The sequence below is a fragment of the Astyanax mexicanus genome, chromosome 25 (assembly GCF_023375975.1).
Source record: "Astyanax mexicanus isolate ESR-SI-001 chromosome 25, AstMex3_surface, whole genome shotgun sequence".
Taxonomy (NCBI): Eukaryota; Metazoa; Chordata; class Actinopteri; order Characiformes; family Acestrorhamphidae; genus Astyanax; species Astyanax mexicanus.
The window spans coordinates 22,794,505-22,807,089 of NC_064432.1; the positions used below are offsets into that span (position 1 = coordinate 22,794,505).

The following is a 12,585-nucleotide window of genomic DNA, read 5'->3' on the forward strand; positions in this document are numbered from 1 at the left end:
TCACTGCCTCTGTTGTTTCAGGAACCACTGTCTTGTTTTCAAAGCCCACCTGGGAATCCACTCCAACTGATCCAGGCCTAATATTTGGAATAGGTTAAAGACATTGTTAGATATAAAATACATAATAAAAATGGTCTCCACTCCTAATTAATTTATTTAAATCCAGTTAACATACATGGCATATAGTTTTAACATAATGCAGCTTTGTCTGAAGATACATAAATATGTACAATAAATTAATATGATTATTATTTTTTTATTCCCAATGCATTTCAAAACATGTTATGTTAGAAACCTAATTAAAAAACAAATTGTTCCCGAATTAATAATTGTATTAACTTACCAAAAGCTCATAATCACACAGCTTCGGAATGTTTGTGGGTATTTGAGTTTGTATGCTCTGGTCATCTGAAAAGTTTAAATAATTTTACTTACCATCACAGAAAATTTGAAATATAAAGCATAAGCATTATATAAAAATAAATATGTAATTGCAACTGAATTTGTTTTTTCATTACCTCAGCTATCACACTGCTTTCCAGTAACTGGTATTCACTTGAGGTTTTAACAGTATATGCTGAAATGAAATCCCGATTCATCTTGAACCGTAGATAAAGGTACCCTGCAGCATTTACTGTTGTAGTTGCTACAGTCGTTGATGCAACTGAAGTTGGTTCTGTGCTTGTGAAAATTGTTGTGGATTCTACAGTGGTTGTTTCTTGGACTGTAGTCTCAAAAGGTGTTGTTAATTCAGTTGTAGTTGGTTCTGTGCTTGTGACCACTTGACTTGTAGCTGTTGCATCAGTTGAGGTGGTTGTCTCCAAGGTTGTCATTTGTTCTGTAGTGGATGTTGGGGCTTCAGTGGTGCTTGTTGTGGATTCTACAGTGGTTGTTTCTTGGACTGTAGTCTCAAAAGGCGTTGTTAATACAGTTGTACTTGGTTCTGTGCTTGTGACCACTTGACTTGTAGTAGTTGCTTTAGTTGAGGTGGTTGTCTCCAAGGTTGTCATTTGTTCTGTAGTGGATGTTGGGGCTTCAGTGGTCCATGTTGTGGATTCTACAGTGGTTGTTTCTTGGATTGTTGTCTCAAAATGTGTTGTTGATTCAGTTGTACTTGGTTCTGTGCTTGTGACCACTTGACTTGTAGTTGTTGCATCAGTTGAGGTGGTTGTCTCCAAGGTTGTCACTTGTTCTGTAGTTGATGTTGGAGCTTCAGTGGTCCTTGTTGTGGATTCTACAGTGGTTGTTTCTTGGACTGTAGTCTCAAAAGGCGTTGTTAATGCAGTTGTAGTTGGTTCTGTGCTTGTGACCACTTGAATTGTAGTTGTTGCTTCAGTTGAGGTGGTTGTCTCCAGGGTTGTCACTTGTTCTGTAGTGGATGTTGGGGCTTCAGTGGTGCTTGTTGTGGATTCTACAGTGGTTGTTTCTTGGACTGTAGTCTCAAAAGGTGTTGTTGATTCAGTTGTAGTTGGTTCTGTGCTTGTAACCACTTGACTTGTAGTTGTTGCATCAGTTGAGGTGGTTGTCTCCAGGGTTGTCACTTGTTCTGTAGTTGATGTTGGAGCTTCAGTGGTGCTTTTTGTGGATTCTACAATGGTTGTTTCTTGGACTGTAGTCTCAAAAGGTGTTGTTAATGCAGTTGTACTTGGTTCTGTGCTTGTGGCCACTTGACTTGTAGTTGTTGCATCAGTTGAGGTGGTTGTCTCCAGGGTTGTCACTTGTTCTGTAGTTGATGTTGGAGCTTCAGTGGTGCTTGTTGTGGATTCTACAGTGGTTGTTTCTTGAACTGTAGTCTCAAAAGGTGTTGTTAATTCAGTTGTAGTTGGTTCTGTGCTTGTGACCACTTGACTTGTAGTTGTTGCTTCAGTTGATGTGGTTGTCTCCACGGTTGTCACTTGTTCTGTAGTGGATGTTGGAGCTTCAGTGGTGCTTGTTGTGGATTCTGCTGTGGTTGTTTCTTGGATTGTAGTCTCAAAAGGTGTTGTTAATTCAGTTGTACTTGGTTCTGTGCTTGTGACCACTTGACTTGTAGTAGTTGCTTCAGTTGATGTGGTTGTCTCCACGGTTGTCACTTGTTCTGTAGTGGATGTTGGAGCTTCAGTGGTCCATGTTGTGGATTCTACAGTGGTTGTTTCTTGGACTGTTGTCTCAAAATGTGTTGTTGATTCAGTTGTACTTGGTTCTGTGCTTGTGACCACTTGACTTGTAGTTGTTGCATCAGTTGAGGTGGTTGTCTCCAAGGTTGTCACTTGTTCTGTAGTTGATGTTGGAGCTTCAGTGGTCCTTGTTGTGGATTCTACAGTGGTTGTTTCTTGGACTGTTGTCTCAAAATGTGTTGTTGATTCAGTTGTACTTGGTTCTGTGCTTGTGACCACTTGACTTGTAGTTGTTGCATCAGTTGAGGTGGTTGTCTCCAAGGTTGTCACTTGTTCTGTAGTTGATGTTGGAGCTTCAGTGGTGCTTGTTGTAGATTCTACAGTGGTTGTTTCTTGGACTGTAGTCTCAAAAGGCGTTGTTAATGCAGTTGTAGTTGGTTCTGTGCTTGTGACCACTTGACTTGTAGTTGTTGCTTCAGTTGAGGTGGTTGTCTCCAGGGTTGTCACTTGTTCTGTAGTGGATGTTGGGGCTTCAGTGGTGCTTGTTGTGGATTCTACAGTGTTTGTTTCTTGGACTGTAGTCTCAAAAGGTGTTGTTGATTCAGTTGTAGTTGGTTCTGTGCTTGTGACCACTTGACTTGTAGTTGTTGCATCAGTTGAGGTGGTTGTCTCCAAGGTTGTCACTTGTTCTGTAGTTGATGTTGGAGCTTCAGTGGTGCTTGTTGTAGATTCTACTGTGATTGTTTCCTGCATTGTTGATTCAAGTGGAGTTGGTGATGTTAATAATTCTTTTGTAGTTGGTTCAGGACTCGTGAAGAATTCACTTGTAGTTGCTGTCTCGCTTGAGGTTGTTGCATCCAGGCTAGTTTCTTGTTCCTTAGTGGTTGGGGATTCGGTTGCATTTGCAGAACTGATGACCACTTTTGGAAGTAAATTTATGTTTAGTATGTGTATAATAACTTAGTAAAACATGATATCGCGTTTAAATGTGAAATGGTTTGTTACTCATTTCTCATTTGTATAAACTTAACTGTAATCAGTTTTAGAAGTTCATGTGCCTTAGTTTAAATATTGTCTATGTAGATACAGATATAGGTCTTATATATATACAAAATGTAGACTTACCAGCTTCAATACTGGATGCAATAACACCTAAAGATGATGAATTAAGAGATTGCTTTAAAGCTTCTTCAGCATTTGTAGTATTAGGCATCTGGGTCTGGTCCAAAAAAGTAAGTTGAGTATTTGCTTCCACAGAGCCAGGCCTAGATTTTTAACATAAAGAAACATTTATTTTCATATTTGCCACACATTACAAGTTACCATAACATGTTACAGAATGGTGAGGTCTGAGACAGTGTTTGAGTACTTCTAATGAAATGTTTCAAATTATTCAGAATGCACAGTAAAGTCACTTACCGAAATGAAATGACGATGCATCTTCGGAATGTCAGCGGGTACATTGCTGTGTATATGTTTGTCAACTACAAGAAATGAATGTAAGGAAAATTAGTTTTTTAGCAATGCAATATTCATTTGTAAATGCTAAATCTGTAAAATGTAAAAAAAATGATACAAAAAATACAGTACCTCAGTTTCAACACGATTGGCCAGTGTCTTAAAAGCATCTGAATTTGGATTACTGTAAGCATCAATGAAAACAGTATCCATCTTAAAGCGTAAAGAAAGATAGCCTTCATTTTTTGTTGTTGTGGAAATAGTTGTAGTTGGCACTGTAGTCTCAAGAGGAGTTGGTGATGATGTTGATGATTCAGTAGTTGCAGTCGATTCAGGACTTGTGATGACTTCGGTAGTAGTTGCAGGCTCACTGGGGGTTGATGTTTCCAGTGTAGATACTTGTTCTGCAGTTGATGTAAGAAGTTCGGTGGTACTTGTTGACTCTACAGTGGTTGTTTCCTGCATTGTCGACTCAACAGGAGCTGGTGTGGTTGTTACTGATTCAGTTGTGGTTGATTCAGGACTTGTGAGGACTTCGCTTGTTGTTGCTGACTTATTTGAGATGGTTGTTTCCAGGGTAGTTACCTGTTCTGTAGTTGATGTCAGAAGTTCAGTTGTACTTGTTGACTCTACAGTGGTTGTGTCCTGCATTGTTGACTCTAGTGGAGTTGTTGGGGTTGTTAATGGTTCAGTTGTAGTTGATTCAGGACTTGTGATGACTTTGGTAGTAGTAGATACTTGTTCTGCAGTTGATGTCAGAATCTCATTGATACTTGTTGTTGACTCCACAGTAGTTGTGTCCTGCATTGTTGACTCTACTGGAGTTGTTGGGGTTGTTAATGGTTCACTTGGGGTTGATGTTTCCAGTGTAGATACTTGTTCTGCAGTTGATGTCAGAAGTTCAGTGGTACTTGTTGACTCTAAAGTGGTTGATTCTTGCGTTATTGACTCAATGGGAGTTGTCGATGATTCAGTTGTAAATGGTTCAGAACTTGTGAAGGCTTCAGTTGTAGTAGCTGCATCAGTTGATGTGGTTGTTTCCAAGGTAGTTGCTAGCTCTGCAGTTGATGTCAGAAATTCAGTTGTACTTGTTGACTCTACAGTGGTTGTTTCCTGCATTGTTGACTCAAGTGGAGTTGTTGGGGTTGTTACTGATTCAGTTGTGGTTGATTCAGGACTTATGAGGACTTCGGTAGTAGTTGCAGGCTCACTGGGTGTTGATGTTTCCAGTGTAGATACTTGTTCTGTAGTTGATGTCAGAATCTCATTGATACTTGTTGTTGACTCCACAGTGGTTGTGTCCTGCATTGTTGACTCTACTGGAGTTGTTGGGGTTGTTAATGGTTCACTTGGGGTTGATGTTTCCAGTATAGATACTTGTTCTGCAGTTGATGTCAGAAGTTCAGTGGTACTTGTTGACTCTAAAGTGGTTGATTCTTGCGTTATTGACTCAATGGGAGTTGTTGATGATTCAGTTGTAAATGGTTCAGAACTTGTGAAGGCTTCAGTTGTAGTAGCTGCATCAGTTGATGGGATTGTTTCCAAGGTAGTTGCTAGCTCTGCAGTTGATGTCAGAAATTCAATTGTACTTGTTGACTCTTCAGTGGTTGTTTCCTGCATTGTTGACTCAAGTGGAGTTGTTGGGGTTGTTACTGATTCAGTTGTGGTTGATTCAGGACTTATGAGGACTTCGGTAGTAGTTGCAGGCTCACTGGGTGTTGATGTTTCCAGTGTAGATACTTGTTCTGTAGTTGATGTCAGAATCTCATTGATACTTGTTGTTGACTCCACAGTGGTTGTGTCCTGCATTGTTGACTCTACTGGAGTTGTTGGGGTTGTTAATGGTTCACTTGGGGTTGATGTTTCCAGTGTAGATACTTGTTCTGCAGTTGATGTCAGAAGTTCAGTGGTACTTGTTGACTCTAATGTGGTTGGTTCTTGCGTTATTGACTCAATGGGAGTTGTCGATGATTCAGTTGTAAATGGTTCAGAACTTGTGAAGGCTTCAGTTGTAGTAGCTGCATCAGTTGATGTGGTTGTTTCCAAGGTAGTTGCTAGCTCTGCAGTTGATGTCAGAAATTCAGTTGTACTTGTTGACTCTACAGTGGTTGTTTCCTGCATTGTTGACTCAAGTGGAGTTGTTGGGGTTGTTACTGATTCAGTTGTGGTTGATTCAGGACTTATGAGGACTTCGGTAGTAGTTGCAGGCTCACTGTGGGGTGATGTTTCCAGTGTAGATACTTGTTCTGTAGTTGATGTCAGAATCTCATTGATACTTGTTGTTGACTCCACAGTGGTTGTGTCCTGCATTGTTGACTCTACTGGAGTTGTTGGGGTTGTTAATGGTTCACTTGGGGTTGATGTTTCCAGTATAGATACTTGTTCTGCAGTTGATGTCAGAAGTTCAGTGGTACTTGTTGACTCTAAAGTGGTTGATTCTTGCGTTATTGACTCAATGGGAGTTGTTGATGATTCAGTTGTAAATGGTTCAGAACTTGTGGAGGCTTCAGTTGTAGTAGCTGCATCAGTTGATGGGATTGTTTCCAAGGTAGTTGCTAGCTCTGCAGTTGATGTCAGAAATTCAATTGTACTTGTTGACTCTTCAGTGGTTGTTTCCTGCATTGTTGACTCAAGTGGAGTTGTTGGGGTTGTTACTGATTCAGTTGTGGTTGATTCAGGACTTATGAGGACTTCGGTAGTAGTTGCAGGCTCACTGGGTGTTGATGTTTCCAGTGTAGATACTTGTTCTGTAGTTGATGTCAGAATCTCATTGATACTTGTTGTTGACTCCACAGTGGTTGTGTCCTGCATTGTTGACTCTACTGGAGTTGTTGGGGTTGTTAATGGTTCACTTGGGGTTGATGTTTCCAGTGTAGATACTTGTTCTGCAGTTGATGTCAGAAGTTCAGTGGTACTTGTTTCTGACTCTAAAGTGGTTGTTTCCTGCTGTGTTGGTGGAGTTGGTGATGATTCAGTTGTGGTTGGTTCAGAACGTGTAAAAGCTTCAGTTGTAGTAGCTGCATCATTTGAAGTGGTTGTCTCTAAAGTGGTTGTTTCCTGCATTGTCGACTGAACTGGAGTTGGTGTGCTTGGTACTGATTCAGTTGTGGTTGATTCAGGACTTGTGAGGACTTCACTTGTTGTTGCTGACTCATTTGAGATGGTTGTTTCCAGGGTAGTTACCTGTTCTGTAGTTGATGTCAGAAGGTCTGTGATACTTGTTGACTCCACAGTTGTTGTTTCCTGCATTGTCGACTCAACTGGAGTTGATGTGCTTGGTACTGATTCAGTTGTGGTTGATTCAGGACTTGTGAGAACTTCACCTGTAGTTGATGCATTATTTGAATCATTTGTGGTTTCTTGTTCTGTAGTCGATGTTGGAATTTCAGTTGGGCTTATTTCTAAATTTTCTGTAGATTGTTCTTGATTTGAAGTTACAAGATTTGTTGATAGGAATTCACTAGTAGTTGTCACAAAACTTGCCAGAGCTTGCAGAGTGGTTTGAATAACCGAGCTCTGTGATTGCTCTGTGTCTGTGACCAGGTTTGTTGTAGGTGTTTGTTCAGTACTTGTGGGAGTCTCTCCTGTTGCTGCTGTCATCTCAGTTGTATTATCTGGTGTTGTGTCAACGCTTGTGCTTGTTGTGTTTGTGTCTGTTGTCTGTACTCTTGACAGGGTTGCTGTGAAATATTGTGAGTACTGTGAGTATTGTCATCTCATAACAGAAATTTAATTGATATTTTGTAAAATGTATAATTTGTAAAAAATTTAACGGTCAACATTTTTTTGAATATGTTGCTGGTTTTACCTGTCAAGCACACCAGTGCTACAATCCATGTTTTCTTCATTTTGTTTTCTTAGGTATCTATGGAGAAAAATATTTTAAAGTATTGTCATTGTGACATACATGGTTTTCATTCCAACATAAAAGATGCAGAAAATATGCTTCCGTTAAGCCTGGGGAAATGCAGGTCCACTAAGTCACTGCTGGGCCTTTAAGGAAAACACTTTAGGGCCCTAGCATTGCTTTTCCTGTGCTCTGACCCTTTTTTAAATAGGAATACTTTACTCAGGACAGCTGCATTAAATTAGGATTGGAGGAATCTCCATTAGGGGTTGGAGAATATATGAATATATACGTAATATTTGTTCTTTATTTGTAATATTTACTACATTGCAGATTAATGTTTAATAAATAGATCAATAAAAACTATGAAGAAACACATAAAGCAGTGAACAAGAGCTCAGCACCTCTAGAACTCCTTTAAGACAGGTGGTGAATCAGAAGGTTCTCCCTCATGAAGCCGACTGAGAGAATCAGCCAGTGGCAAAGCTGGCATAAAAGATAATCTAAAGTTCAAAATTGTACGGTTCTAATGTATTTAGTGTTAATCTACAATGTAGAAAATATTTTTATCATATTATATTCATACATGGGTGTCAAATATTATTGTATTCAATGACGTGTAGGTGCTCTAAACTCCCTAAGGACTTGCTCCCCCAATTTGATTTACTAAAGTTTTTGCTTAATTACTCCACATGGTGGCGCTATAATCAAATGAATAGGGTAAATCTGCAGTGAAGAATATTAGTTGTTACATTCTGTGACTGACACCAATAAATCCATAATTCCTGTTTTTTTAATAATCATTTATGAGTATTTTGAGTATTTAGGTGCAGTAAAGTATCATAGAGAATTGTATAATATATTGTATAATGTATTGAGTATCACAGAATCGCACTGCTGTCATCATTATCATGGCCAACACATTGTGATAATATCGTATCGTGAGATGCCCTGTGATTGTGAATACAGCAGCCTTGAATATGTGCCAATTCTGATATTTACTCTCTCTCTCTTGGCAATATATTTGTTAATATATACTTTTCCTTAAAAAAACTGCTGTATAGACTTAAACACATGTAGACTATAATATTGTAATAGAGGTTGCAAAGGCTAATCAGCTATTTGACCAGGATATTTACATGAAAAACTGTTGAGTAGTTGGAAGAATAAAAACTGTTACAAGGCTTGCAGCAGACGGTTTATTACGCAACTATTCTGTGAAACAATGTTTTAGTCAAACATTTAAGTAAAAAAATCTATATATTTCCCAAAATCTCAAAATATAGCATCCACTCTGCTATTTAAACTTTTTAGTAAAAAAAAAGTAATTATATGTTTAATACAAACAGAGAAATGCATTTCTACTTTTAAGAGCAAAACCTTACATCATCTTGGTAGCAGCACAATGAAAAGCAGTTAGGAATCACAAAAAAAAATTTAATTATTTATAAATGAAATTAGTTTTGGCATATATAAATTTAATATATATTATTACATATGGTAACCTTTAACCAATATGTACCCAAGAATCTTGCTCGTTAGAATGGATCTGGCGCCATCTGCTGTTATTTTATTTACTTAATAATATTTATATTTTTATATTTTTTATATTTTAGCACAGGGGTGCTCACTCCTAGTCCTGGAGATTTCAGATCTAACACACCTGAGTGTTCAATGTTCTCATGTAGGATTTAATGACCTGTGTGTGAGATTAGGTGAAGAGGTTAACTCTGCTAGGTTCAGATCTTTAGGACCAGGAATAAAAACTCCAGTTTTAGCCCATCCATACAGACGCCCGGTTCATCCCATTTTACACCATTTTACAAAAGTTAAAATCACAGATCTGCTTTTGATGGCAGCTTCACACCACATGTATTTTTTTTTCAAAAGCCTGAGTTTTGTTAGTGAATTTGTTTACTTTGTGTTTGGATTGACAGTTTACTTATTGTTAATGACCATTTTTATTTTTATTTTGCACAGTTGGATGTTTATTGTGTGTAAATGACTAATAATTAAATGTTTTATATTTTTTAATAATGCACAATTAACCCATTAAGACACTTTTATGCAAATTATTTAACATGTATTCTTGCATAAATTAACAGTTATTAGTCTGTAATTGGTTGCACTTCATGTGGGTTGTAGAAAGTTCCAGGTTTATTAATTAATTTAGTTGTAATTATGTTTTTTTATGTAATACAGGTTTAACAATCACTGATATGTAAAAATGTTCAATGTTTTCTAATTAAAGACTTACAATAAATAACCAAATATAATATTATGTAACAAATTCATTATTTATTAATGATATTGGAGTTAATTCTGGTTACATTATTTCAACTGTTTATTTTGCATTATTACAAGTAGGTCAGAGGTCAAAAAGTTTTATGTATAATATGTTATATTAAATATATTGTTCAATATATACAAGAATTGGACGTTTATACATTCCTATGATAAACTGATTAACTAATAATAGCATTACTTAAATAAATATAATAAATATAGTTCATTACAATATATGGTTATATGCATGTATAATTATATAGTATATAGTAATACTATAGTTTATAATTATAGTTTATAGCTCAATAATAATGCATTGTTTATAATACTTACAGGTATTATCTTGTTTTTATAATAGTTTGTTTATTCTTACTCACTGTGTTATATACTGTATATGTACACAAGCATTTAAAAATACATATTAATACGTTTTTGTGCAGTTAATATCCAATTAATTTCACAAGCATTATTAAACAAACAGTATGTACTCACCCTTCATGCACAATAAATAGTTCCAAAATAAATATAATCCTTTCTGAATATCAGTGAAAAGAAGATGCTTTATATTCTTTCATGTTTCTTGCAAATGACCTTCAGTTCGGTTTAAAAGCCCTCAGCTGGTCTGAGAACTGAGGAAACTGGTACTCTGGTCCTCAATAGCAGTATTATATAGGAGGTGTGACACTTGGTGAACAGGTTATGTGAAATAATACGCACTCCCTCCTACCCGTCTCTTGAAAGAAGGGTGAGGGTGTGTATTGATGCGACATCACTGTACATTGCACTGCCCCCCCCCCTCCTTTTCTCCTGCCCTCCCTCCCACTCTCTCTCTCCCTCCCTCTCTCTCTTTCTCTCTTTCTTCCTCTCTCTTTTGCTCTGTCACTCTTTAAATTCTTTGGTTAGGTGGACATCTTTGCAGGGATGTTGCAATAGGAACTTAGCATACAGTTTAATAACTTCTCTTAAAATTCTTACAGAGTTATTGACACATGCACAGAATGGACCTTATTCACTATCGCACTTACACAGATCTTATGAAGAGTTTTTTTTTTGTTTTTTGTTTTTTCAGTTTGCGAGGACAAATTGGTTCATCATTATAAAAGCTTTTTCAATAAAATTTGTAATGTAGTGAAAACTTTACAGGTACCCTGACTCTGTAAATGGGATTAGACACTTCACAGCTCTCAGAAAGATCCATTCATCCAAATTAAACAAATCTAATTTCTGCTCTCTTTTTCTATTCTCTAAATGTGTGCTCATCAGTAAGAAAATATATAGGCTTGGATGCACCTAGGTAAATTTAGCTTGTTAAAAGGACATCGATGCATGCAACGATGGCTGCTCACCACCCTGGACACGTGTTCTCACTGTATCCCTGTGTAAGTCTTCTGAGTGTACTCACTAGCGTGTATATGGGTGTGTTCACTGCACGGATGGGTTAAAGACAGAGGCCAAAATCCATGGTATGGTATATAGAGTATAATTGTCTTTTGCTCCCCTCTCAGTGTAGAATGTGTGGTTCAAAATGTGGGTCCGTTTTTTTATCACAACGCTAACATGGCTCTGCCCTCTCTTTAGAGAACTGCAAGCTAAAGTTAAAGTTAAACCTAAACACAGAGAGCTAAAGCTAAAGTTACAGAAGGAGAGTTAGAGCTAAATTGTGGGAGCTTAAGCTAAAACAGGAAAGCTAAGTCCAAACCTGGAACAGCCCAGTCTTCCCTTCCATCCGTAGCACGATGCCTCTCTGCTTCATGGCGGAGTTTAGTGCCTGGTTTCTGGGACAAATGGGAGATGATTATGTTCTCACTGTGCTCACACAGTTCTCAAATAGGTCTAAAGAGTACATTTGGTAAATGGTAAATAAGGTCCACTAATTTATCATGTTACACAAGACAAATATCTGGTAAAATTTCACAATCACAGATGGACAGTGCACAGTCCTGTCTTTGTTTAATGCTACTTGTTTGGTAAGAACTGATTTAATTCTCAATGCTGTCTGAGTTTGAGTCATTCATATGCCGTTCGTTTAGATTCCATGTTTTACAGTATCACACCCTTCCATGGAGCTCTGTGGCATTGTTAAAATAGTCTTGTGTATCTTTCATTTTCATTCCAACAATAAAATACTTTTTTTTTTGTTAGTGGAAGTTTCACCTTTCCAAGCATTTGTGCAACAAGTTCTCTTTTTGTGGTTGAGGGCAGTTAAAGTTCTAATTACACAGAGTTTAAGATGATAGTTTAAAATAAAAAAAGATTTGATTTTAAGTAGTTTAATGTGAAATACAGTGATGGTGATTTTAAATAAATATAAATACTAAGCTAGTATTGTCCTCAAAAAAGAGATGAAGAAAAGGGACATGTTTTGTAACTCCCCTTGACATTTATGCTTATTGTGCAGCAGTATGGGTACAACAGATTCTGCTGGAGATTACACTGTATCTACTGTATTTGTATTTGTAGATTAACTCTTATTTATTAACCAGTGTAAAATAAATTGGTGAGGAATCTATGGTAGATTGTAAAGCCAAAAATAAATTAAAAATATATAAATAAAAGAAAGATAAATTACCTTAGAAATGTGTTTTTATGTACAGTAAATTCACAGCTCAAGAGTGGCCCTACGGTCTAACTGCTGCTTGTTAAATAATCTGTAAAATAATCAGTTCAAAAACCTGCCAGACTAAGGACATCAAATGAGAGGTGGAAGTATAACGTGCTAATAGAAATAAACAGTAACGAAAGTGATGGGGAGGAGGCTAACTTAAGCCATAGACTAAACACATTATGCAGTTTTAAGCAATTACTATTACAGATAGAAGTAAAAAAAAAAAAAAAGAATTAGTTGAATTGTTATTTATCATTTTGTATTTAGCCCCTTTTTAAACAATGCACAGACAA

The 12,585-nt window shown here is 37.1% G+C and overlaps 2 protein-coding genes across 2 annotated transcripts; both read right to left on the reverse strand.

Moving 5' to 3' along the window:
• LOC111188236 (mucin-2) lies at window positions 1-5,079 on the reverse strand. The gene is made up of 5 exons (XM_049472384.1): window positions 3,687-5,079; window positions 3,516-3,580; window positions 3,222-3,361; window positions 2,354-3,016; window positions 1-77 (listed from the first exon to the last, which is right to left on the reverse strand). Exons 1-5 carry the CDS (start codon window positions 4,860-4,862, stop codon window positions 1-3), a joined length of 2,121 nt encoding a protein of 706 aa, XP_049328341.1. The 5' UTR covers window positions 4,863-5,079.
• Window positions 5,080-5,400: 321 nt separating this feature from the next.
• Window positions 5,401-10,331, reverse strand: LOC111196454 (uncharacterized). Its single transcript, XM_049472385.1, has 4 exons — window positions 10,180-10,331; window positions 7,363-7,419; window positions 5,998-7,234; window positions 5,401-5,437 (listed from the first exon to the last, which is right to left on the reverse strand). The coding sequence occupies exons 2-4, from the start codon at window positions 7,400-7,402 to the stop codon at window positions 5,401-5,403; spliced, it is 1,314 nt and encodes a 437-aa protein (XP_049328342.1). The 5' UTR covers window positions 7,403-7,419; window positions 10,180-10,331.
• Between the last annotated feature and the right edge of the window lie 2,254 nt (window positions 10,332-12,585).

What these genes read in the sequence shown, in the direction of transcription:
- LOC111188236 (XM_049472384.1), bottom strand. Translation starts at nt 4,862, where the DNA reads ATGCAGGACACAACCACTGTGGAGTCAACAACAAGTATCAATGAGATT. An exon ending in CCAATCGTGTTGAAACTGAG is followed by an intron (nt 3,581 to 3,686) that starts GTACTGTATTTT and finishes CATTTCTTGTAG; the next exon opens with TTGACAAACATATACACAGC. An exon ending in TGCATCCAGTATTGAAGCTG is followed by an intron (nt 3,017 to 3,221) that starts GTAAGTCTACAT and finishes TACTTCCAAAAG; the next exon opens with TGGTCATCAGTTCTGCAAAT.
- LOC111196454 (XM_049472385.1), bottom strand. Translation starts at nt 7,402, where the DNA reads ATGAAGAAAACATGGATTGTAGCACTGGTGTGCTTGACAG. An exon ending in AGCACTGGTGTGCTTGACAG is followed by an intron (nt 7,235 to 7,362) that starts GTAAAACCAGCA and finishes AATATTTCACAG; the next exon opens with CAACCCTGTCAAGAGTACAG. An exon ending in ACTCCCATTGAGTCAATAAC is followed by an intron (nt 5,438 to 5,997) that starts GCAAGAATCAAC and finishes CATCAACTGCAG; the next exon opens with AACAAGTATCTACACTGGAA.